The following is a 24,844-nucleotide window of genomic DNA, read 5'->3' as shown; positions in this document are numbered from 1 at the left end:
TACTGAAGGGGGTATGTAGCTTAGTGACCATGATTAAAATTGGAGTTTTATAAGTTTAAAGGTTTTTGATTATAGTTACTATAGGGTGGGCCATTTTATGTGTCACAGAATGTTTTTTTCCTTTTTAATGTTTATTTATTTTGAGAGAGATTTAGAGCATAAATTGGGGAGGGGCAGAGAGAGAGGGAGAGAGAGAATCCTAAGCACTCTCTGAGCTGTTGGTACATAGCCCAATGTGAGCCTTGAACCCACAAACCATGAGATCATGACCTGAGCCTAAATCAAGAGTTAGACACTCAACTGACTGAACCAGCCAGGCACCCCTGTTGCAGAGTGTTTCATGCATTTAATTCTTAAAATACTCATGCCAGGTTATTATTGTCCCCGTTACACAGATGAGGAAACTGAAGCTTGAGTTATAAGTAAGATTTTAATTGCTAAACAAATATATAATCCCAGATTGTTGATTTCAAATGTCAACAGCAATGTTGATCTTTTGAATCACTATTTTATGAATATTTCAGGCGTATTGAAATTTGTATTATTAGACTATATTTAGCTATGTCCAATACTGAGCTTTACTGGATCTGAATTGCTTGCCATGTTTGTTTCAGAATAAATTATTACAGACAGAATTGAAGACTCCCATGTAACACTGCCTGATCCTTTTCCCCAATTTGTGTCAGTATAACCACTCTTCTAATTTTGCTGATTAGCTTTCTTATAGTTTTATACATTTACTATACATGATATATCCTTAGACAGTATTGAATATTGTTTTTCAGATTTTTAAACTGTGAAGAAATATGTAATGTATTTTGTTCTGCTTTTTTGAAATTTCAACAGCTCCTCTCTTGTTTAATGCCTATTAATAGCATCACTTTTTTTTCCCTGTTGTATTATTTATCTTTTCTTATTGATTTAGAGGAGTTATTAATATATCCTGGAGACTAATCCTTTATTTGTTGTGTTCATGAAAAATATCTTCTAATTAAAGCTTACCACAGTCTCTACTATCTTTTAATGTACAAAGGTTTTATTTGAATGTAGTCCAATTAATCAGTTTCACCTTCTTACCAGCCAAAAGTTTTTAGTCATGGTAAAAACAAACACATGAACAAAACTGCTTGTCTACTACAATCATCAAAATAGCCTCCTCCATTTTATTATAAAAGTTTTAAAATTTTGCTTTTCATATTTGTCTTTAAATTCTTTAGTTTTTCTTATTTGTATATGGTATCTTTCCAAGAAAATAGCTGACTTTTTCAGTGCCAGTAAATGACTCGTCTACCCTATCCAAGAGTAGTATATAGATATGTAATTTCATCTCAGTTCTGTATATGTAGGTCTTTTTCTGGGATATCTATTTTTCTCTTATATTGCTTATTCCTTCATGAACATCCTGCTGCCTTAATCACTATAGAATTGTAATAAATATTTGCATTTTGAAGGACAAGCCCATGTACCTAGTTCTTTTTCAAGATTTTCCTATCGAAGGCACTTTGATATTCCATATAGTAGAAGGATTAGTTTGTTATGTTGCATACATTTACACAAAACTATGTTGAAATCTTCAACTAAATGATATAAACTTATAGTGAATGTGAGATAATGGGCATTTTCACAATATTCAGTCTTGCTTTTAAATGTAACACAGGCAAATTTATGCATCATTTTCTTTTTGAATCCTATTTAAGAATTATTCACCTCCTGTGAATTCCTATGTCAGCTTCTAGAAGGTATATATATTCTTGTTCATTTTACTATCAATAATTCATCTGTAATTGATTTTTAGAACTTCATTGAGAAAAAATTCATGTACCATACATTCATTGCCCATTTAAACTGTCCAGTTTGGTGATTTTTAATATATTCATAGGGTTGTGCAGCCATCACCATAATATCCATTTAAAATATTTTTTTAAAGATGAAAACCTATACCCCCCAAAAATCTGTACCCATTAGCAATTACTTTCCATTCCACCCACTCCTCCAACCCTAGGAAATGATTAATCTATATTCTGTATTTATTTGTCTAGTATAGAATTTCATATAAATGGAATCATGTAATATATGGTCTCTTGTGACTAGCTTTCGTCACTTTGTATATTTTTTTAATTAAAAAAATTTTTTTAATGTTTATCATTTATTTTTTGAGAGAGATACAGAGAGTGAGTGGGGAGGGGCAGAGAGAGAGGGAGACACAGAATCCAAAGCAGGCTCCAGGCTCTGAGCTGTCAGCACAAAGCCTGATGCGGGGCTTGAACTGTGAGATCATGACCTGAGCCAATGTCAGACGCTTAACCGACTGAGCCACCCAGGTGCCCCTTTACTTTGTATAATATTATATTATGTTGTAGGTTCTTCTATGTTGTAGCATGTATCACTATTTAATTCATTTTTAATGCCAAATAATATTCCATTTTATGGACAATATCACAATTTATTTATGTATTTATCAAGCAGACATTAAAATGCTTTTTTTTTACTATTATGAATAATGCTGCTGTGAATATTTATGTACAAGTTTTTGTGTGGATGTATCCTCCTGGGTGTGAAATTGATGATTTGGTAGCTCTATGTCCAACATTAAGAGTAATTGCCAAACTGTTTTCCAAAGCTTCTTCACGATTTTACATCCCCACTAGTGATATACAAGGGTTCCAATTTCTCCATAATCTTGCCAATACTGTTTTAATGTTTGTTGTTTTGATTGTAGCCATCATAATGGATGAGAAATGGTTTTTCATTGTGGTTTTGATTTCTATTCCCCTATTTCTTCATTTCCCCCTATTTCTTCATTTTGTTGAAAGCTGTCAAATGTGCCTGTTGGCGTTTTTTAAAATCTTCTTTGAAGAAATCTATATCAAGATTCTTTATCCATTTTTAACTGGATTATTTGTGTTTTTAATGTTGAGTTATTAATATATTGTGAATACAAGTCCCTTTTCAGATAGCTTTTTAAAAAATATTATTTCCATTCTGTGGTTTGCTTTTTCACTTTCTTAATGGCATATTTTTTTGGAACACAAAGGTGTTTAATTTTGATATAGTCCTGTCTTTTTTTTTTTCTTTCTTTCTTTCTTTCATCACTCTGCTATTGGTGTTGTATTTAAGAAATCATTACCTAACTCAGGGTCCCCCCATATTGATACATATGTTTTAATCTAATAATTGTACAGTTTTCCTTGTTACACTTAGGTTTATGATGATCCATTTTGAGCTAACTTTTGTGTATGGTTTAAGATAGGGATCCAACCTCTTTTGCAAATGGACATGCAGTTGTTCAGGCACCATTTGTTGAAAAGGCCATTTTTCCCCCATTGAATTTCCTTGGCAGTTGTTGAAAGTCAATTGACCATAAATTTATGGGTTTATTTCTGAACTAGAACTTATGTTTGAATACAGTCTAAAGTACAATAATTTTATTACATGGTTATCTAATTTATCTAAATCAGCATTGCTTACTGAAGCATATGTATCTTCACTTTCTTTTCTAACTTTATTGAATTCTATTTCTTTAGCTTATTAGTTATTTAGAAGTTTTATTTTTAAATTTATCAGTGTTTTTGTCCACTATTTTTGTTTTTTTGTTTTTTGGGTTTTTTTAATTGATTTCTACATCTTTACCCAGAGCAGCCACACTATTGACTTGCCAGCATGTGTTATGGTTTTCTACTTTTTTTCCTACCTTGAAGCTAGAGTTATACATATTTTCCTGCTAATTCCTCTGGAATTTCAATAAGCATACATTTTATTTTATCTATAACTTCTAGGTGTTTTATGACATAAGGGTTTTGAAATTATGTTGTTGGCCATATTGCTGGAATCACAACCTTGATTTTCTGGTTTTGTGCCCTACTTCTAAAACTTGGTGCTAGGTTTTTACTGGTGGTACTTTACATCTCTTCATTTTCTCCTTTAGACATTATTACAAGGGTCAAAAAGAGTGCCATCTTCTAAAGTATGGGCTTTGTGTTCCAGTTGATTTGTGAAATTTGGTAACCTTGAGTTAGATTGGAGACCGCTTTTCATTTTGGAGTAAGAGAAGACCTATCTCTTATTTTCTCCTTCACGTTGTCAAACATGCTTACTCAGGTAAAATAGGTCTCAGTTTTCATTTACAGTTTTTTCTGAAAAGACCTTTGAAGCACTTTAAGGAGTGAATTAAGCTGCCAGATATTTATGTATCATTCTGCACAGAAATTAAAACCCTAACCAAAGTTTGTTGAAAAAACTTTAGGGGTCTTAGAAAATAGCTTCTTGGAGAAATATTTGGGGAAAAGAAAACTGTCATGGAATGTCAGAGCCATAAACGCCCTTTATCTGTTTGTTAGAGCACCCCTCCTTGATTCATGGTAGGGAATTGAGAGAGGAAACGCCAATTGTCTGAAGCCACAGCAGTAAGGATAGAAGTATGAGTAAACCCAAATTCTTTTCTTTTCTTCCTTTTTTCCTTTTTAGTGTCCTCTGTTGTGACATTTTCCAAACCGATATGTTATTCCCCCGGTTATTCTATTGAGGAGTTTGGTGAGTGAGACTATAAGCCTTCCTTCTCTCATACACTATTTCATGATTTCTTTCTTTTTATTTTTTAATGTTTGTTTATTTTTGAGAGAGAGAGTGTGTGTGTGAGAGAGAAGAAAAAGCAGAGAGAGTGGGGGACAGAGGATCCCAAGGGGACTCTGCACAGACAACAGAGAGCTAGATGCAGGGCTTGAACTCAGGAACCATGAGATCATAACCTGAGCCGAAGTTGGACGCTCAACCAACTGAGACCCTCATGAATTCTTTTTAAAGTCAACTTTTAATCATTTAAATAAGTTCTTTAATTTTTATCTAATTTATATAGTGTCCCTTGTGATTTCTTTTTAAAGTCAACTTTTAATCTTTTAAATAATTTCTTTAATTTTTATCTAATTTATCCATCTTACTTTGACAGACTCTAGGATGGTCTCAATGATCTCTGCCTCCTGGTACTCATACTCTTGCATAATCCTCTTCCCTATGACTTTCTTCTAAACACTAGAATAAAGCAGAGGTGGTGAGGTATCACGTCTTTGATTATGTTACATTACATAAAACTCTGTCTGGCTTTCAGACTCACTCTGGAGACTCTTCTTTTTGGTTTCCTGAACTAATTGCCATGTTGGGAATACCCAAATGTCAAAGAACAGTAGGAAGCTTCAAGGGGCTGAGGTTGGCCTCCAGCTAACAGCCAGCACAAGGAAATGAATTCTGCGAAGGTTCTGAGTTATCTTGGAAGTGGATTCTCCCAAGTCAGGCCTTAAGATAAGAGTAAAGCCCCACTGACACCTTGCTTGAAGCTTTGTGTGGTGTAAGCAAAGGACCCAGCTAAGCTCTGCCTGAACACCTGATCCATGGGAATGTATGATAATATATCTGCATTGTTCTAAGCTCCTAAGTTTGTGGTAATTTTTTTTTTAAAAATGGTGTAGCCACTCTGGAAAACAGTATGGAGTTTCTTCAAAAAATTAAAAATAGAACTACCCTATGACTCAGCAATTGCACTACTAGGAATTTACCCAAAGGATACAAAAATGCTGATTTGAAGGGGCACATGCGTCCCAGTGTTCCAGGGGCACATGCGTCCCAACGATATCAACAATAGCTAATTTATGAAAAGAGCCCAAATGTCTATCAACTGATGAATGGATAAAGCCGTTATGGTACATATATAAAATGGAATACTACTCAGCAATGAAAAAGAATAAAATCTTGCCATTTACAACAACATGGATGGAACTGGAGGCTATTATGCTAAGCAAAACAAGTCAATCAGAGAAAGACAGATGTGTAATTTCACTCATATATGCAATTTAAAAATCACAACAGATGAACATAAGGGAAGAGAAGGAAAAATAAGATAAAAACAGAGAGGGAGGCAAACCATAAAAACTCTTAAGTACAGAGAGCAAACTGAGAGTTGCTTGAAGGGGGTGGGTGTGTGGGAGAGTGGGTTAAATAGGTGATGGGCATTAAGGAGGGCACTTTTCTGGATGAGCGTTGGGTGTCTTATCTAAGAGATGAATCACTGGGTTCTATTCCTGAAGCCAAGGCTACATTGTATGTTAACTAATTTGAAAAACAAAACAAAACAAAACAGTTTATTTTGAGAGAGAGAGGGAGAACACAAGTGGGGAAGGGGCAGAGAGAGAGAAAAAACCCCAAGCAGCCTCCACACTGTTAACACAGAGCATGATGTGGGGCTTGATCTCATGAACTGAGAAATCATGGCCTGAGCCAACATCAAGAGCCAGACACTTAATCGACTGAGCCACCCAGGCAACTCTGTGGTAATTTTGTGCAACAATAGATAACTAATACATAAAATATGGTATTCTGATACATAAAAATCCAGCCTCATCGGTGAATGCTTGGTGTATCATTAATGAAGCAAACTGGAAATTCTTTATCTAGCTAAAATACCCAGCAGGTGCTTGTCAGCAGGCCAGGCAAATATAATCAACAATATGCTCTGACTGACTGAAACAGATTCGAAGTTTTGAGTAAATTATTTTTGCATAATTCATAAGCATTAATTGAATCGATTCAATAAAAATTAAGCCAGCAAGATGCTGTATCAACACAATTCCAAGTATTTAGCTTGACAAAAATTACAATGACCTAATCTCATGAGTCTCTTTACTTTAAGAAGCTATGTTTCCTAAGAAAAACTTTTTTTTTATACTTTCCTGGATACACACAGTATACTTTTTTATACTTTCCTGGATTCCCTCTTTACAATTTCATCTCTCTCCTCTATATTCCTACTTAATAACTTCACATAATAATAATAGTAATAAGAAGAAGCATGTCTGTAATATTTTCATTCTTTTTAATGTTTATTTTGACACAGAGGGAGAGAACACATTGTGAGAGAGAACGAGGGGAGGGGCAGAGAGAGAGAGGAAGAGAGAGAATCCCAAGCAGGCTACATGCTGTCAGCTCAGAGCCCAGTGCAGAGCTTGATCTCCCAGACCGTGAGGTCATGACCTGAACTGAATTCAAGAGTCAGATGCCTAACCGACTGAGCCACCCAGACGTCCCAACATGTCTGTAATATTCTAAATAAATTTGACTCCTGTCATTTATGCATCATTGCATTTAACATGCATTTATTGAGTGCCCTATGTGTACATTCAATGATAAGATGTTAAAACGGACAAGAGACCGTCTTGTGTGCACATTGCCATACTTAATTTTCACTTCACAACAACTGTATGAACTACTGATATTTATACCCCCTTTTATAGCAAAAAAAAAAATTTGACTGCTATCTATAACTTGAATCTTATTTCCTATCTTCAAATCCCATTTTTCTTTTTATTCACTAAAAGGAAAGGGCCTGCTTCTCTTTTAATAATGTGAAATGGCCTTTATTTTTTAAAAAAAAATTTTTTTTAACGTTTATTTATTTTTGAGACAGAGAGAGACAGAGCATGAACAGGGGAGGGGCAGAGGGAGAGGGAGACACAGAATCCGAAACAGGCTCCAGGCTCTGAGCTGTCAGCCCAGAGCCTGACGCGGGGCTTGAACTCACAGACCGCGAGATCATGACCTGAGCCGAAGTCGGCCGCCCAACCGACCAAGCCACCCAGGCGCCCCTGAAATGGCCTTTATTTATGTTCTCCCAAGGCACCAAACTTTTTTTGCACCTTAATTTTATTGCATCTTGTATTAATTTCTTTACTATACCTGCCTTACAGGATATAATCTCATTCTGCTTTGTTTATTACTATATTTTCAGACCACATGTGCATTTAGTATTGCTGGGAAATGACAATAAGAGATACAAGGTAGTTTGTAAGGTTTATGACACTTAACTTAGTCTTTTAAAAAACTTTTAAAATTATTTTTTTTAACGTTGATTCATTTTTGAGAGACAGAGAGAGACAGAGCATGAGTGGGGAAGGGGTAGAAAGAGAGGGAGACACAGAATCTGAAGCAGGCTCCAGGCCCCAGGCTCCAAGCTGGCAGCACAGAGCCCGATGTGGGGCTTGAACCCACAAACTGTGAGATGATGACCTGAGCTGAAGTCAGACGCTGAACCAACTGAGCCACCCAGGCGCCCCTAAAATTACTTTATTTTTTAGAACAGTTGTAGGTTCACAGAAAAATTGAGCAGAAAGTCACAGATTTCCCATATAGCCTTGCCTCCACACATTTAGCCTGTCCCGTTATCAACTTCCCCTACCAGAGTGGTACCTTTATTATAGTTTACGAACCTGCATTAACACATCATAATCACCCATAGCTTACAACAGGGTTCACTCTGCTGCTGTACGTTCTGTGCATTAGGACAAGTGCATAATGACATGTATCCATCACTATAGTATCACGGAGAGTGATTTCACTGCCCTGAGGATACTCTGTGCTCTGCCTCTCATCCCTCTCTCTCTCCTATCCTTGGCAACCGCTGATTTTTTGCTGTCTTCATAGTCTTGCCTTTTCCAGAATGCTGTTAGTTAGAATCACACAGTATGTAGACTTCTCAGATCTCCTTCTTTCACTCGGCCATGCAATCACCTTTGAAGCTGAAAAAAAAGCGTTATATGATTTAAAAACAAATCACCAAACTTTGGATGCTATGAAGTCACCCAGCAACAGGAAGAGCAGGCATTCTTTAGTCCTACACATTCCCAAGTGTCTCTCTTTGCCTAAAAGTCTTCCTGGAAGAGTGAAATTCGAGAAGTAGACCTAGCTTGAGATTGGAGTATGGTCTGGAATGTCTGTAGTATGCTTTGTTATTGTTCAGTTTCTGTTGTGTATATATATGCCCTTTGGAAGCTACAAAGGGCAAATGGCTTTGTCCCACCTGTCACGTATCCTGGGGGCAGGTGAGGCTGCACAATCCATCCGTGCCTGCCTCTAGGTCAGGGTAAGGGGCAGTGGCTTACTCCCTTCCCTGAAAGAGAAGAGGCTCTGCCCTGCTTCTCCAAAACCTCATTCCTTCATCCGGGGGTTACACAGAGCCACACAGCTTACACACCCAGTTGGTGTCAAGGAAAAGGGAGACAAAGGGAATTGCTATGGAAATCCCAGATGGGATAACGTGCTCTTTGGCTACCACAGGACCTTTCCATCTGCCTCAATCTCAGCATCTGTGAAATGGGGGGAAAACAGTACTTATATCAGTTTTTGTGAGCATGAAATGTGTAAACATATGCAAAGTGTGTAGAACAGTGCTTGGTTTCTGTTCAGCTCATGTTAGTGTTATTTCTTTAAATACTAATTTATTAGTTATTATTTTTTTAAAAAGCAGTTTTCTCTACCAGGTGTAGTAGGAGCTAGAATACAATCTACCATCTGATAAGGATACCCCAGAGTCACTGATTTAGAGAATATTTGTATTTCTTTTGTTAAACTTTATTTTAATGTTTATTTACTTTTTTTAGAAGGGGGAAGGGCAGAGAGAGAGGAAGACACAGAGTCTGAAGCAGACTCTGGGCTCTGAGCCGTCAGCACAGAAAATATTTGTATTTTTTTAATTTCTTTTATTACTTTTAATTATTTTTTAACGTTTATTTCTGAGAGAAAGAGAGACAGAGCATGAGTGGGGGAGAGGCAGAGAGAAAGAGAGAGAGAGAGAGAGAGAGAGACAGACAGACAGACAGACAGAATCCGAAGTAGTCTCCAGGCTCCGAGCTGTCAGCACAGAGCCCAACCTGGTGCTAGAACCCACAAACCTCAAGAACATGACCCAAGCCAAAGTCGGAGGCTTAACCAACTGAGCCACCCAGATGCCCCTAATATTTGTATTTCTAAAGATGATGTGGACTAGCAAGAGGGTTGACATTCTGTTGAGTAGGCAATAAGCCTGGCCAGATTCTTATCCACAGTGAAAGCCACTGTATAGCATTGAAGTCTGATTTTTTTGGTATTCCTATGACTCATAATTAAAGATTATTTGCATAGGAAAGTTTGCATAGTAATTACATTTCTGACATGTTTTAAGTTAAGCGAGGTGCATTAAAATATATATGTATTAATATACTTTTTATCCCCAAGGACACTTAGAAAATTAAAGCATTCTTCTCCTGTTAAGTATCATTTTAAAATGGAAAAGTTTTATGACAGAAAAGTCAGAATTAGTATTAATTCAGCAGCACTTAGTAAATTTCTACTCACGTGCAGGATTTCTTCTGACCTACAGTGCATGGTGTATTTTCTGTTAGTTTATTTTAACAGAGATTGCTTTTATTGTTGTAAGTATGTGACTTTCTTGACAAAACTGTTTCTCATTTGTCTGGAACTGAAAAAAAAAGATTAAAACCTCTTCTTTTCTGTATAATAAGTAAGGCCAACAATAAGAGCTATTGTGAGCAATGGCTTTAACTGTGAAATGAATCGTAGTTACATACTGAGGCTATTTGGATTTTTCTCTAATTAAGGAGGGTAAAGCCGGAACTTCTGAGTAAAATATGGCATCAGACTATTGACATCTAGACTGTCATTTCCCAATTTCCCATCAATGATTGCCAAAAAAGGATACAGAAATGCAAAATCAAACGCCACTGCTGAAACCCAATGAAAAAGATTTTCATTATTTGAAGATTTGGTAGGAAAAGATGAAACACAAGTGTGAAACACAGTCATTTGGCCTGAAGACAGCCTGATGGGTCCCCAAATGACAGTGGAGAGTTGGGCTAACCTGGCCCATCATTGGTCCTCAACGTTGGGCTGCCGGAGCCACACAGCCAAGGAAACTAAGCATCCACTGCCCTTCTCAACAATGGCAATCTTGTGAGCAAGCCAGAGTCCTGCCTGCTCCCACTGCCTTGCCCATCTGTGCCTCTCTCTCTCTCTCTCTCTCTCTCTCTCTCTCCCCCTCTCCCTCTCCCTCTCCCTCTCCCTCTCCCTCTCCCTCTCTCTCAATCCAAACAGAATCAGAAATAGCCAGTAGAAGGACATGGCAGTAATTGGTTGCATTCTAAATAGCAGAATTTGGATAAAAAGACGGTTACAGGTGGGAGCAGGTACTGGCTCCCATGCATACTGTACTGTCTCATGCCAGAGTATAGCAAACTAAGTCAATTTTTAAAGCATAGACCAGGACTTTGTAATCAAGAAGAGTCCATCTGTACAGAGACATGTTCCATGAAATCTTGAAAGACACCAGAAAAGGCATCTTACAAGACACCTGGGGTGGCTCAGTCAGTTCAGCGTCCAACTTTGGCTCAGGTCAGGATCTCACAGTTCGTGAGTTTGAGCCCTGCGTCCGTCTCTGTGCTGACAGCTCAGAACCTGGAACCTGCTTTGGATTCTGTGTCTCCCTCTCTCTCTATTCCTCCCCTGCTCACACTCTGTCTATCTCTCTCTGAAAAATAAATAATGATTCAAGAAAAAATTTTTAAAGACACCACAAATTGAAATAAAGTCTGTATACAACAAACTTTGTTCTAAGTTAAGATTGGCATACTGCTAAGGTTGAAAACAAACTTTTCCTGGGAATCAGCAATTTTGTCCTAGGTACATACTGACAGAAATGTATGCACACATCTATTGCAAGATATACACATGAATGTTTATTAAAAATAGGCAAGACTGGAAATGAATAGCCCAAATACTCATCATTAGTAGAAAGCAAAAATAAATTTCATTGTTTTTTTAATCTTTATTTATTTTGAGAGAAAGAAAGAGAGGGAGCATACAAATTTTATCTTATTTTTTGTGACAAGAACTGACTTTTTTGATCTCACAAGGTCAGACAACGTTGAGACTGCTGTCTGTGCATTATCTCATTTAATCGTAACAATAATCTTATACTGTTGATAATATTATATTTGCTTAAAAGCTGTGGGAACTGATGCTGAGCAGTGAGATTAAGTAACATGTCTACAAACACAGTTAATTAAAACACCAGTCTGTCTAATGCAGAAATCAGTACCTTAACCAGTGTATCATACTGCATCTTACTAACTCAAGTGTATGGTTAACATGTAATCAGTCAGAAATCACTTACAGATTAATGACCTGACCTAATTTTATATCTGCCTGACAGAGGACTGTGGTAAACTCCCCAAGATAACAGGACCCTTAGTGGCTACCGGCACCTGTTAATAAGTCTTCCTCTGGTACACCTGGACATTCTTCAACTCTATTCCTGCACATATTAGATAACATTGTAACTAAACAATTACATTCCTGCACATATTCCTGCACATATTCCTGTGCATATTAGATAACATTGTAACTAAACAATTACATGCCTACTACTCCCCAGACAGGATAAAATCCCTAAAAGTCTTTTGTGTCCTCTTATTTTTATCCCTCGAGTTTAACACAGTACATAGCACACAATAGGTGTTCAATGAATGCTTGTTAGATTGAAAAGAATAAATTCTGGAAAACATATGCAGGTCACAAATAGTTACTACCATAATTTTATTTGAAAAATTCTCAAAAATGTGTTTTCATGCAAATAGGCAGACTTCTATTGCTGTTTTGCAAATGGGCTAAAATCTTTGCGAAGGGTTCTTTCTCCACGTGAGCCATAACATGCATATTTTTGGGATACTCTTTAGAAAGACCAGCTTTGCTGAAAGTACCTGAGCTTTATGGTTTGCAATGCATTACATAATTAAGTTGTTTTCAACACTGTTGAAAGATAAGGTGCCTGATGGATGATCAGCATCCCAGGTTCTCTGAGCAAAACTAGTTTTATTCTATCTTCTGGGAATAATAAACATGAAAACTCTGTTTCTAAATTAAATTCATTCTGCATTGTAATTGGAAAGCATTTCACTATTCCAGGTAACTTAAGAGAGGAGTCTTGATTTCATGTTCAAACAACCCTTATGATTTCAAACAATTAAAGAAGTTGTTCTTTTGGTGACTGAACACAATGATATATAATAAATTTCCTGTCAGTTCTGCTTTTAAGCAACATATTTGAGCAGGTTAATCAGCATCTTGGTTAATGGGTGTCATATATGTATTAAAATAAAATATAAACTCATAACCTTAAAATTTTATAGAGCCTGTACAATGTTTTTTTAAACATAATTCAGGAGATATTTCCAAATCTCACCATGCTTCTGTATTACCATTTCGATAGCTATTTTTCATTCTGCCTGGTAAAACTCATCTAATAATTTAGAATTCATAAAATAATTAGACAATAAATTAGAATTCTAGTTAATGTAGTTTGATTGTGAACACATTTTTCAGAAACAAAAAAGTTGTGAATAATGCCTAAGGTCACTTATTGTGAGAAAAAATGGCGGTTTTTTAATGGTAAAACAGCTGTTTCTCTGGGAGAGTTTAGCATTTGTTTTGCTTAGACTTAGAACAATGGGTAACAATAACTATCAGAGTTCCACTTTCAGTCTATGCTGCTCTTAAAATATGAAGAGCACATAAAATTGATTAAATACTATCTTGTCTCCTCACACTTTTCCTACCAACCCATCATTTACTTCCAGGTCTTCTCACTGAAGGACTCTTGCCTTCGCCTAGGATTAAATATGTTTTTAATATCATAAAAACCAGAAGACACTAAATAATTAATGAACTGGAGGTCCACCTGGGTGGCTCAGTCAGTCAAACGTCTCAGTCTTGATTTTGGCTCAGGTCATGGTCTCAAGGTTCATGAGTTCAAGCCCCCATCTGTCTCTGTGCTGACAGTGCAAACAAAGCCCGCTTGGGATGTTCTCTCTCTCCCTCCCTCTCTGCTCTTCCCCTGCTCATTCTCTCTCTCTATCTCTCTCTCAAAATAAATAAACATTAAAAATTTTTTAAATAATCAACTGGAGAGGGTGGTATACTTTATGCAAAAGAAAATGAAGAAGGAAATTTGTATATGATTTTATTTTAGCCCAGTCCTTGTTGAAATTACCATGAAGATGTCTGGAGGCAGTGGATGGTAGGTATAAAACAAAGGGCACACCATGGCTATCAGTTCTGCTGTAATTTTGTGATTATTTATCTTAACCTGTTTTAATTTGATTTGTTGTAAATACTGGAGGTGAGAGGAGGAGATGTGTCAATATGATCTCTTCTTGGTTTTCTATTCTTGAGATCAGCCTTACCTGGACACACAGGATTATGGATGTTGCCTTCCTTTCTTCCTCCCACAAATATTTATTGATGCCCACTCTGTATCTGATTTGGGGTGAGATGTCTGGAATAATCTGAGACAAAACAGTAAACAATCCTTGATCAGGCAGATGGTAAACAAAAGATAATAAATGGTTTCGTGTCATATAACATGTTAGGAGTTAGTAAGTGTGAAGGAACTTGAAGGGTCTTGAGGAGAGCAGTTAAATGCTGTAATTTATGATGTGGAGGATCACTCAGGTGTCTCAACTATCATGCAAGGTGTATCTTGCAAGGCAGGCATTTGGTGGAAAATTGCCAGTCTATAAAAAAAAGCTTGGGCGAATGGGCAGAGCAAGGTGAGGGCCATACAGCCGTCTTGATGAGCAAGTGATTAAGCTTGATAAGTAAGCTGTCTTAGTTGGATCACAGTTTTATATCCACTGGACAAGTATCTCTGGAGCAAGCAGCTCAGGAATTATTTTTCAGTTTAGTGTTGTTGAACAGAGCTTTAGAAAATTATACCTATCTGAATATTATTTAATATTGGAAATTATGTTGGCTTCAGTACTTATGTTAAGACTTAATGTCTTAATTTTTGCAATGGGAGTTGTAAGTATTAAAAAAGATCAAACATGTAAGGCACTTATGTCTGAGCCTGATGTTGAATAAATAAATACTCAGCATATGCTAGCTGATATTATTTTTACAGGACCTTACTAAATAAAACTTACTATATGCATTTCGATGCCAGCGTCAGAGAACCCAGGGTCTGGTATCAGACTGCCTAATTTCAAATTCTGGAACATCGCTTGCTAACTTGTCTCCTATTACAGACTTCAGACTTTCTTTAATCAACTTTCCCATATCTCATAACTGGAATGTAAAAACACATTTTTGCTTTTGGAGTGCCAGTGTCCAAACCAAAGTGACTGAGACCAAAACGGTGTGTTTGTCTAGCCTACACTATTAACAGTCATTGTTTTGTTTGCAGAATGACATGAATTACATAGCATCCAGTGGACTTCTATTCAAAGATGGCAAAAAACGGATTGATTACATCCTGGTGTATAGAAAGTCAAATATACAATATGACAAAAGAAACACATTTGAAAAGAACCTCAGAGCCGAAGGCCTGATGTTGGAAAAGGAGGTAGGTGCTTTGATAACACTAGTCGTGTGGTAAAATATGCTGGAAGAGATATAATCTCATATGTTTTAATATGGGAAGTGTATACCACATGGCTTTATAAAATGTATAGTTATTTTCTCCCACATAAAAGAAATACATATGTACAGTCCCACTTAAATATGTATTCCTTTTTTACTTATACATTTCCGTAAATTTAAATATTTTTCAAAGGGCATAACTATTTTTACAGTTTTAAAAATTGAAGAAGGAATAATTATACCTATATAAAGTGTAAAAAACCCTATGAAAATAAAAATGTTAAAAGAAAAGAGTGCCAAGCTGTTAATGTCTGGGTTTCAATATTGGAATGAATGATTTGCTTTGCAATCCTTTTTTTTTTAATGCTTTTATTTTTTTTTCAGACTTTATTTTTTAGGGTAGTTTTAGATCACAGAAAAATTGAGAGGAAGGTACAGAGATGTCCCATATAGCTCCTGCCCCCATACACCATCTCCCATTATCAACATCTCCCACCAGAGTGGTGCATTTGTTATAATTGATGAACCTACATAGACTCCTTATTGTCATCCGGAATCCATAGTTTACATTAGAGTTTGCTCTTGATGTTGTACATTATGTGGGTTTGGGAAAATGTAACATGTATCCACCCTATAGAATTATGCAAAGTATTTTTACTGCCCTAAAAATCCCATGTGTTCTGCCTATACATCTCTCTGCCACCCTATTCATTCGCCTGTATAAGGGCATCTTGGTTGCTTCCAAGTTTGGGTAATTATGAATAAAGCTGCTTTAAACATCCTAGTGCAGGTTTGTGCATGGACAGAAATTTTCAACTTTGAGTAAATATCAAGGAGTGGATTGCTGGATCATATGCTAAGAGTATGTTCATTTTTGCAAGAAACCTTCATAATGTCTTCCCAAATGGCTATACCATTTTGCACTCCCACCAGCAATAAATGAGAGGTCCTGTTGTCCAATTCCTCACGAGCATTTGCTGTTGTCAGTATTCTGGATATTGGCCATTCTAATGGGTGTCTAGTGGTAAGCTCGTTTTTTTATTTGCATGTTCCTGATGGTGTATGAAGTAGAGCATCTTTTAATATGCTTATTTGGCATCTATATATCTTTCTTGGTGAGGTGTATGTTAAGACTTTTGGCTTATTTTTAAATTGAGTTGTTTGTTTTCTTATTGTTGAGTTTTAAGAGTTCTTTGTATATTTTGGAATAGCAGTTCTTCATCAGATGTGTCTTTTGCAAGTATTTTCTCAGTTTGTTGCTTGTTTTTAAAAAATTTTTTTAACGTTTACTTATTTTTTGAGACAGAGCACGAACGGGGGAGGGGCAGAGAGAGAGGGAGACACAGAATCAGAAGCAGGCTCCAGGCTCCAGGCTCTGAGCCATCAGCCCAGAGCCAGACGCAGGGCTCAAACTCACGGACCGCGAGATCATGACCTGAGCTGAAGTTGGACGCTTAACCGACTGAGCCACCCAGGCGCCCCAGTTTGTTGCTTGTTTTATCATTTCCTTTGACATTGTCTTTCACAGAGTAGAAGCTCACTAGTTATTTTTTTATAGTTATTAATTGATCTTCAAATGTTGAACCAGCCTTGCATACTTAGGATAGATCCCAATTGGTTGTGGTATATAGTTCTTTTTTATACATTGTTGGGTTCTATTTCCTAATATTTTGTTGAAGAATTTTGCATGTATGTTCATGAAAGATATTAGCCTGTAGTTTTTTGTTTTGTTTTGTTTTTGTTTTGTTTTTGTCTTTTTTTCTTGGAGTGCCTTTGTATTTTGGTAATAGTGCTGGCCTCATAGAATGAGTTAGGAAGTTTCCCCTCAACTTCTATACTCTGAAAAAGATTGTAGAAAATTGGCACAATTTCTTCCTTAGATGTTTCGTAGAAATCATCAGTGTACCCATCAGAGCCTGGTGCTTTCCATTTGGGAAAGTTATTAGTTAATGATTCAGTTTATTTAATAGATACACATCTATTCAGGTTGTGTATTGTTTGTATGTGAGTTTTGGCAGATTATGTCTTTAAATAAATTGGCTCATTTCATCTAGGCTGTCAAATGTGAGCATAGAGTGAACCATAGTATTCCTTTATTAATCTTTTAGTTATAGCGCAGTCCCCTCTTTCATTTCTGATATGGATGATTTGTGTCTTCTCTCTATTTTTCTTACTAGGCTGACTAGAGGCTTATTGATTTACTGATCTATTCAAAGAACCAAACATTTCATCAATTTTTTTCTGTTGTTTTTTCTGTTTTCAATTTTATTGATTTATGAAAGAATTCTATTTTATTGAAATATTGTTGACCATAATGTTATAGTATGCTCTTATTCTTTTCTTCTGTTTACTTTGGATTTAAGTCGCTCTTTCTTTTTTTAGTTTCTTAAAATGAAAACTTAGATGATTAACTTTAAACCTTTCTTTTTTTTTAATATATGCAGTTAATGCTATAAATTTACCCCTAATCACAGCTTTCACTATACTTAAAGTTTACATAATTTAAACTTTGATAAATTATGTTTTTATTTTCATGTAGTAGAAAATTATTTTTCCTCTCTGGAGCTTTCATATTTGTCCTATGTGTCATTTGTAAGAATGTCATTTAATCTGCATATATTTTGGGAATTTCCAGTTATCTTTCTGTTATTGGTTTCTAGCTTAATTCCACTGTGGTCTGAGAGCAGACACTGGATGGTTTCTCTTCTTTTAAATTTGTTAAGATGTGTTTTATGGCCCAGAATAATTAATCTTCTTGAATGGTCCATGTGAGTTTGAGAAAAAGGTACATTCTCTTGTTGTTGGATAAAGGAATCTATAGATGTCAATTACAATTATAAATGTCAATTACAGCAATAGTTGATTGATGGTGTTATTGAGTTCAACTATTTCCTTACTGGTCTTCTGCCTGTTGGATCTGTGTATTTCTGATACAGAAGTGTTGAAGTCTCCACCTGTGATAGTAATTCATTTGTTTCTCCCTTCAGTTCCATCAGTTTTTGCCTCACATAATCTGGCATTCTTATCTGGTACATACACGTTAAGGATGGTTGTGTCTTCTCGGAGAACTGGCTCCTTTATCGCTATGTGATGCCCTTCTTTATCCCTGACAACTTTTCTTTCCTTGAATGCTTTTCTTAAGTGTTCTTTAAAGGATGTTGTATTTTTCTAGTGAAACAATAAAACTACTAATGCTTACTAGAAAAAAATGGAAAATAGAAAGGAGGTAAAAGCCTATTTTTCATACTCCTATTATCAAAAAAAAAAAAAACCTCTTGCTATTTTAGTTAAACTTCTAAGGTCTTAAAAAACACATATTAAATACATATTTATCACGTTACAGAAAGAAAACATCTTAATGTGAAAACTGAAAGTAAAAAAAAAGTGCAAAATAAAAAGCCAAAGTTCACATCTACTATCTCCCAAATCATATTCTTTTATTTTTTAGTAGCCTTGTTAATGTCTTGATTTTATTTTGCTGGGTGTCCTAAGTATATTTTCTAGATATATACAAATATGCATATATTTTTTAGAAAATTTAGTCATGATATGCATTATATTCTACTACTCAATTCTGTTATTTAACAATATATTATGAATATCTTAAATTGCCTTTATATTTACATACAACTCATGTCTTTTACTAGGTGTATAGTATTACAACTTGGGGATTTAGTCAACCATTCCCCTATTCAGAGAAAAAAATTTTAACTTTTTTTACATTTATTTATTTTTGAGAGACAGAGAGAGACAGAGCACTAGTGGGGGAGGGGCAGAGAGAGACTGAGACACAGAATCTGAAGCAGATCCCAGGCTCCTAGATGTCAGCACCGGGCCTGACGCAGGGCTCGAACTGTGAGATCATGACCTGAGCTAAAGTCGGACGCTTAACCAACTGAGCCACCCAGGCGCCCCAAGAAAAACTTAAAATTACATGTTTGAGGGACTGCTAATTTACTACAAGTGGGATTTAACTACTTTTCTAGAAAATTAGATGGAGAAGGTGAAAAAATTTTGATGATTTCTTTGGTTAAATATCTAGATAATTTGCTAATAAGTGTTATCAATGGAATAGAATGCTCACTGTTACTTAGACGTGATATTGGAGCCCCCACTCTTTTTTTCCACAGGACTGCTTCTGTGATTAGCCTTCTAAGAAACACATTAGGAAATACTGAACTATAACTTGAGATGGATCTAGAGAACTGATATGTTTATTAGCAATTTTTAATATATATAAAAATTTTAATATATATATATTTAATATATATAGCAAATTTTAATATATATAAAAACAGTACCTTGACTCTTTACAAGGTAAGAATTTATTCACACGCTGCCTAGTGTTACAAAATTGGGCAAGTTGACTTCTGGTCTCAATTTCTATTGATTCCTTTAGTTCTGTTTCCCTTTTTATGTCTCTTCTGGGAATTTTAACCCAGAATATCCATATCAGTGGACTGATTCAATCAATAAGTACTTATTACCAAAGTCTTATGAACTCAATCTTGTAATAAGATTTTATTCTCCTATGATTTCTCCTCCATACAAACAATCATTTCCTCATCTATTCCAAGAGCAATTTATACATACCTTCTATTATAATATTGATAGTTACTTTGCTCACATATCTCCAATTATTTATCAATTCAACAAATAATTGTGACAGGTACTATGCAAGCTACTAGGGATCCAATGAGTAAAGTAGACCTTGTCCCTGCCTTCACTGAACTTTCAGTCTACATGTGAGTCTGTCGTGACAATTGTGTAATTATGAAAGAGGTATGACTTGGCTCAGTCTCCAGCTAGTTTTCTTGGCAGTAAGTCCAGATTCTCTTCTGAGTCTTCCTCTCCCTGTTCCTCCACCATTTTCTTAGCAATAATACAGGATGTTATTCATCCAAACGGAGTCCTGTTCTGCTTTTAAAGGGCAGTCCATTCACCTTTGAGTTCTAACTGTTTAGTCGCTGCCAAGAGATTTTTTTTTTAATTTTTTAATTTTTTGTTTTTATTTTTGTTTGGTCTAGATCGGCTCTCAGCAAGACAGTGTTTCTATGTGTACTGTTATTGCTGGGCTGACTTTTTAATTTTTTTTTTTTTATTCTGGGTTCCACAATTGCAGCTCTTTTAGTTCATATTTATAGGTTTGGGATTTAGTTCCCATGATTCAATAAAGGATCATGACAGATGATCAGGAAGTATATTCATTCTCATCTGCACATTTCATTGAAATCAACCATCTCCACAAACTATAGCCATTGTGTTGAGCACAAATTACCAGTCTCTGCTTCCTTTTTCTTCCCACTTACCTCCACTAAGGTAAATGACTTTTTTTTTCCCTGACAATGGAAAGTGTTAAGGCTACCCTAGTTCTCCAGAATGGAGGTTAATTGTTTTGAAACAGAATTGGGGGATTTGTATGTCTTCCTTCCAAAAAGGGCCTAAAAGCACTATGAAATGTAATTCAATACTCTCAAAGTAACTCTGCCTACCCAAGCAAGGGAAAATGCTGTAAATTAAAAAAAAGAAAAGAAAAGAAAAGAAAAGAAAAGAAAAGAAAATCTTGTTACACTCTTTCCACTTGACCAGTATTTGCATAGCTAAGGATACTACCATAAATGGATTTGCATAATAAAATCTGTTATTATTGAAAGATGACTTTCAACATCTACTTATGGATACAATGTCTAAAATTCTTCCTTAAGAGGATACTTTTCATAATTTCAAACTGTGATAAGTGACCTAAAAGACAAGTAAACGATGTTGCAATGATTTATATCAAGGGCAGTGATCTCATCTGGAGGATGAGGGAAGACCAGAAGTGAAATTAAAGAAATAAACTTTGAATTGAGGTTTGAAGATGAATAGTACCTAAAATAAGTTGAATAAGAGGGCTAGATGTGATTTTAAGCAGTGACTGCATATTATAATCACCTAGGGATCTCTTAATCTATTAATGGCAAACCCCATCATAACAAGGATCAATTGAATATCATGTAATGGGAAGAAGGATACTGGCATTTTTCAATACCAGAATGAAAGGGGAGTAGGTGAACTTGGAAAGAATGGTGAGGGTTAAATAATTACTTCTAGTAGTAGACTTTTGATGATTTTCTTAAGAAAAATGGGAAACCACTGAATAATTTTAAGCATGGCAGGATCATGACCATATTTGTTTTCTAAGAACATACCTGGGATTGCTGAGAAGACCATAGATTTGAAGAGCATGACTGGATGTACAGACATCATGGCTGGCATTAGAGAAGGAGAGAAAGAAGTAGATTTGTTAAATATGGAACTTAAAATGTAGATACTCAGCATTTTGGTTATGATAGGAAAAGAGAAGCAGATCTGAAGGATGACTTGGGACTGTGGCTTGAGCAGTTTCTTTATTCATTCAAGGAACATTAATGAAGTAACTATTATATGCCACATTCTGGGGATAAATGAGAACAAAGATAAAAATGGGCAATATTCTCATGGGAGCAGAGAAACCATAAACATACAAGAAAAATGACTATTATTAAAACAATAATTTAGGGGTGCCTGGGTGGCTCAGCTATTTAAGTGTCTGACTTCGGCTCAGGTCATGATCTCACGGTTCATGGGTTCAAGCCCCACGTCAGACTCTGCACTGACAGTGTGGAGCGTGCTTGGGATTCTCTCTCTCTCTACCACTCTCTCTCTTTGCCCCTCCACTGCTGTCTCTTTTCCCCTCTCTCTTTCTCAAAAATAAAAATTAAAAAAAAATTTCAAAATAAAAAACCAGAATAATTTATATAGGGACTGTGGCTAGGTAGTTATTTTAGCATGGGAGATTTGAAAGAAAGTGCTCTAAATGAAAAGGAGTCCATAGGCAGAATGCTATCTGCAGAAGGAATAGCCAGTATGATTCTACTGTTGACCAGAAGACAGCTAATTTGGGGAGAAAGTGGGATGGGGTTATGGGAGTAAAGATCATAAGATAGTAATTGAGGGACCCTTGACAAATACAAGTAGAAAATGTTTGAAATCTGTAGTAGGGCCCAATGAGGATTCTGAACCGAAGGTAAATGCTTTAGTCTTTAGAGTGCAAATGGTAATATAAGCCATGTATGAGGATGAAACCACTAGAGAGAATGAGGAAAAAAAGGAGTGTAGGAGTGAGCCTGTAAAAGGTAGGAGGGAAGAAGAGACACTTGCAGGAGTTGGAGGGAGGTGGAAGAGGCAGAGATGATGAGGAGTCACAGGGAGAAGTGGTTAGCAGGGGTAAAATACTGCCAAGGAGCCCAGGAAGACAAGAAAGAGGCTGGTTCCATTGGAAGTTGTGGAGAACTTGCGCGAAAGCAATGAGAATCACCTCTCTGGAGAGACGACACACAAGCCAAAGGGACAACGTGAGTTGAAGAGTGATGAGGCTGCAGGAAAACAGGCAGCAGCAAATGTCATCACCTTACTCTGTGATGGGAGGATGAAGAGCAGCGTCCACAGAGGGGAAAGAACTCTCATGAGGTTTCGCTTCTCTCTTCCTTTTTTCTTATATGAGATGCTTAAATGATGGTGGGAGGATCCGGGAAAGAAAGGTGGAGGCAGGAAGGAAAGCAGGAGGGGAAGGAAAACAAAGGGCTTACAACATGAAGACAGGGAAAATGAAATTGTGAGCCTGTCAGCAAGTATCAGACTTGTTACTGAAAAGTAGGAATATTTTTAAAAATTTTTTAATGTTTACTTTTGAGAGAGAAAGAGAGACAGAATGTGAGTGGGGGAGGGGCAGAGAGAGAAGGAGACACAGAATCAGAAGCAGGCTCCAGGCTCTGAGCTGTCAGCACAAAGCCCGACACGGGGCTCCACACGGCACTCGAACTCACGGACTGTGAGATCATGAACTGAGCTGAAGTCAGACGCTTAACTGACTGAGCCACCAAGGCACCTCACAAGTCCCCATTTTTAAAATTTACATTCACCAGAGCTAAGCACTGAGTCTGGCAGAGAATAGGTTTCAAGTCCTCATTATATTACATGTTGATAAGGACAATTTCTAGACAAGCCCATCGTTAGTAGACAATGATTCATATTCAAAGGCCATATGAATGAATAGGTGTATGGTTTGTGTTTGTGTCCCAAGTACATTTCCAGATCATACGAGCAATTCATCATCTTCTTAGACTTACTCGCATGAGCTACCACATTCTGTTTTCTTTCAGCTCTGTGCCACCAACTCACAGAGAGTGACTTTGTAAAAACTCAATGTTTAAATTTCCTCTTCTCTGAAGAGTGACTATTCCACCTCTTGGAAAGTCTGGATGAAATAATTAAATAATAATGTGAAGTGTGAAGGTGGTGGGTGTGTTATTCCCTCCGAAAAGCCTGCCTTCATTAGAGAGAAACAGAATAGTGCCAGATTGGGAGCTTTGGACTCCAAGGGAGAAAGTAATCCTTCTCCCTGGCAACACCATCCCTTCACCAACCCCCTGCTCAGTAGCTGCAAGAAAATGAACTACTTTTATTTTGTTTTAAGTAGAGGTATAACAAAAGAGAAATTAATTTGAGGAAGTTATAAAAGAAGACAGTTCACGCTGCTTGAGAAAGATCTATCTATATTTAAAGTTAATACATACAAAATTAGAAATGTTCTAGCTGTATGTGCACTTAGCTTGACATTTCCCTCATTGATGGTAGAGTTAATGCAGAAACATCCCTCTAAAGCATCTCCTTTATTTAAGTGTATTAGGCTTTTTCACATCTTAAAGGTTGACAGGAATGAATTAATAATCAGTGCTATGCCAGCTCTTCATGATGCTAATTTGAATTTTGACATAATACCGCTTCCAGAATAATTCTGGCTTATTTGCACTCTGTTTCCATCATCTCTGGGTTAGGTACAAGTTACATAGAAGGTGCACTCAAAATAAGTTAACTCACTCATTCATCCATTCAACAAATGCTTAGTGAGTGACTACTGTGTGCCCAGCATAGAACTGGGTATACGTAAATAAATAAAACGAAGATCCCTTCTTATATGGCACTTACATTAAAAAAAGACTCGCTATTAGGAGATAATAAATACTATAGGGAAGAGATTAGACAAGGTAAGAAGGATGAGGCAAGGGCAGGCAAGTCGTAGCAAGTGACCAAATGAGAATAGTAGAGTTAGTGAGGGGGAAAGTAGTAGGAGAGGGTGGTGAGCAAGATACTGAGTGTGCGACTCTAAAGGGCTGTGTAGGTCACTGACAGCGCTTTGGCTTTCACTCGGAATGAAACAGTTCCATGATCTGAGTTACATTTTACAGAGCACTCCAGCCATTATGCTACGAGTAGATCATTGGGGGCAAGAATGTGTGAGCAAAGGCTCTGTTGGACAGCACTGCAGGAGTCCAGGCCAGAGATGATGATGGCATAGACCAGGGTGGGCGCTATGGAGAAGTAGAGAGTGATCAGACTCTGGCTGTATATTCGGTAAGGTAAAACAGATCAGGAACCATCTGGTAGTATGAAACCCAAGCTCTCCTGCTGTGGAGGTTAAACCTTCTAAGACCTCTCCCAACACATATGTCACTCACACGTTCTTCATGCTGTGACTCTACTCTGGCAACCAACATACCTAGGCTTCACGGACCATGATGCTCTGAGGGAG

General features: G+C 36.6%; 1 protein-coding gene across 1 annotated transcript in view; it reads left to right on the top strand.

Annotated features, from left to right (window-relative positions):
* Positions 1–24,844, top strand: part of ANO3 (anoctamin 3) — a 188,790-nt gene that overhangs the window by 45,250 nt on the left and 118,696 nt on the right. Inside the window, exon 4 of the mRNA XM_049649103.1 lies at positions 15,056–15,214. Coding sequence (XP_049505060.1) covers positions 15,056–15,214 — 159 coding nt within the window. The remainder of the gene's footprint in view (positions 1–15,055; positions 15,215–24,844) is intronic.

This window comes from Panthera uncia, chromosome D1 (genome assembly GCF_023721935.1).
Source record: "Panthera uncia isolate 11264 chromosome D1, Puncia_PCG_1.0, whole genome shotgun sequence".
NCBI lineage: Eukaryota > Metazoa > Chordata > Mammalia > Carnivora > Felidae > Panthera > Panthera uncia.
The sequence above is the reverse complement of the archived record's forward strand: the minus strand, read 5'-3'. Positions and strand labels throughout refer to the sequence as shown.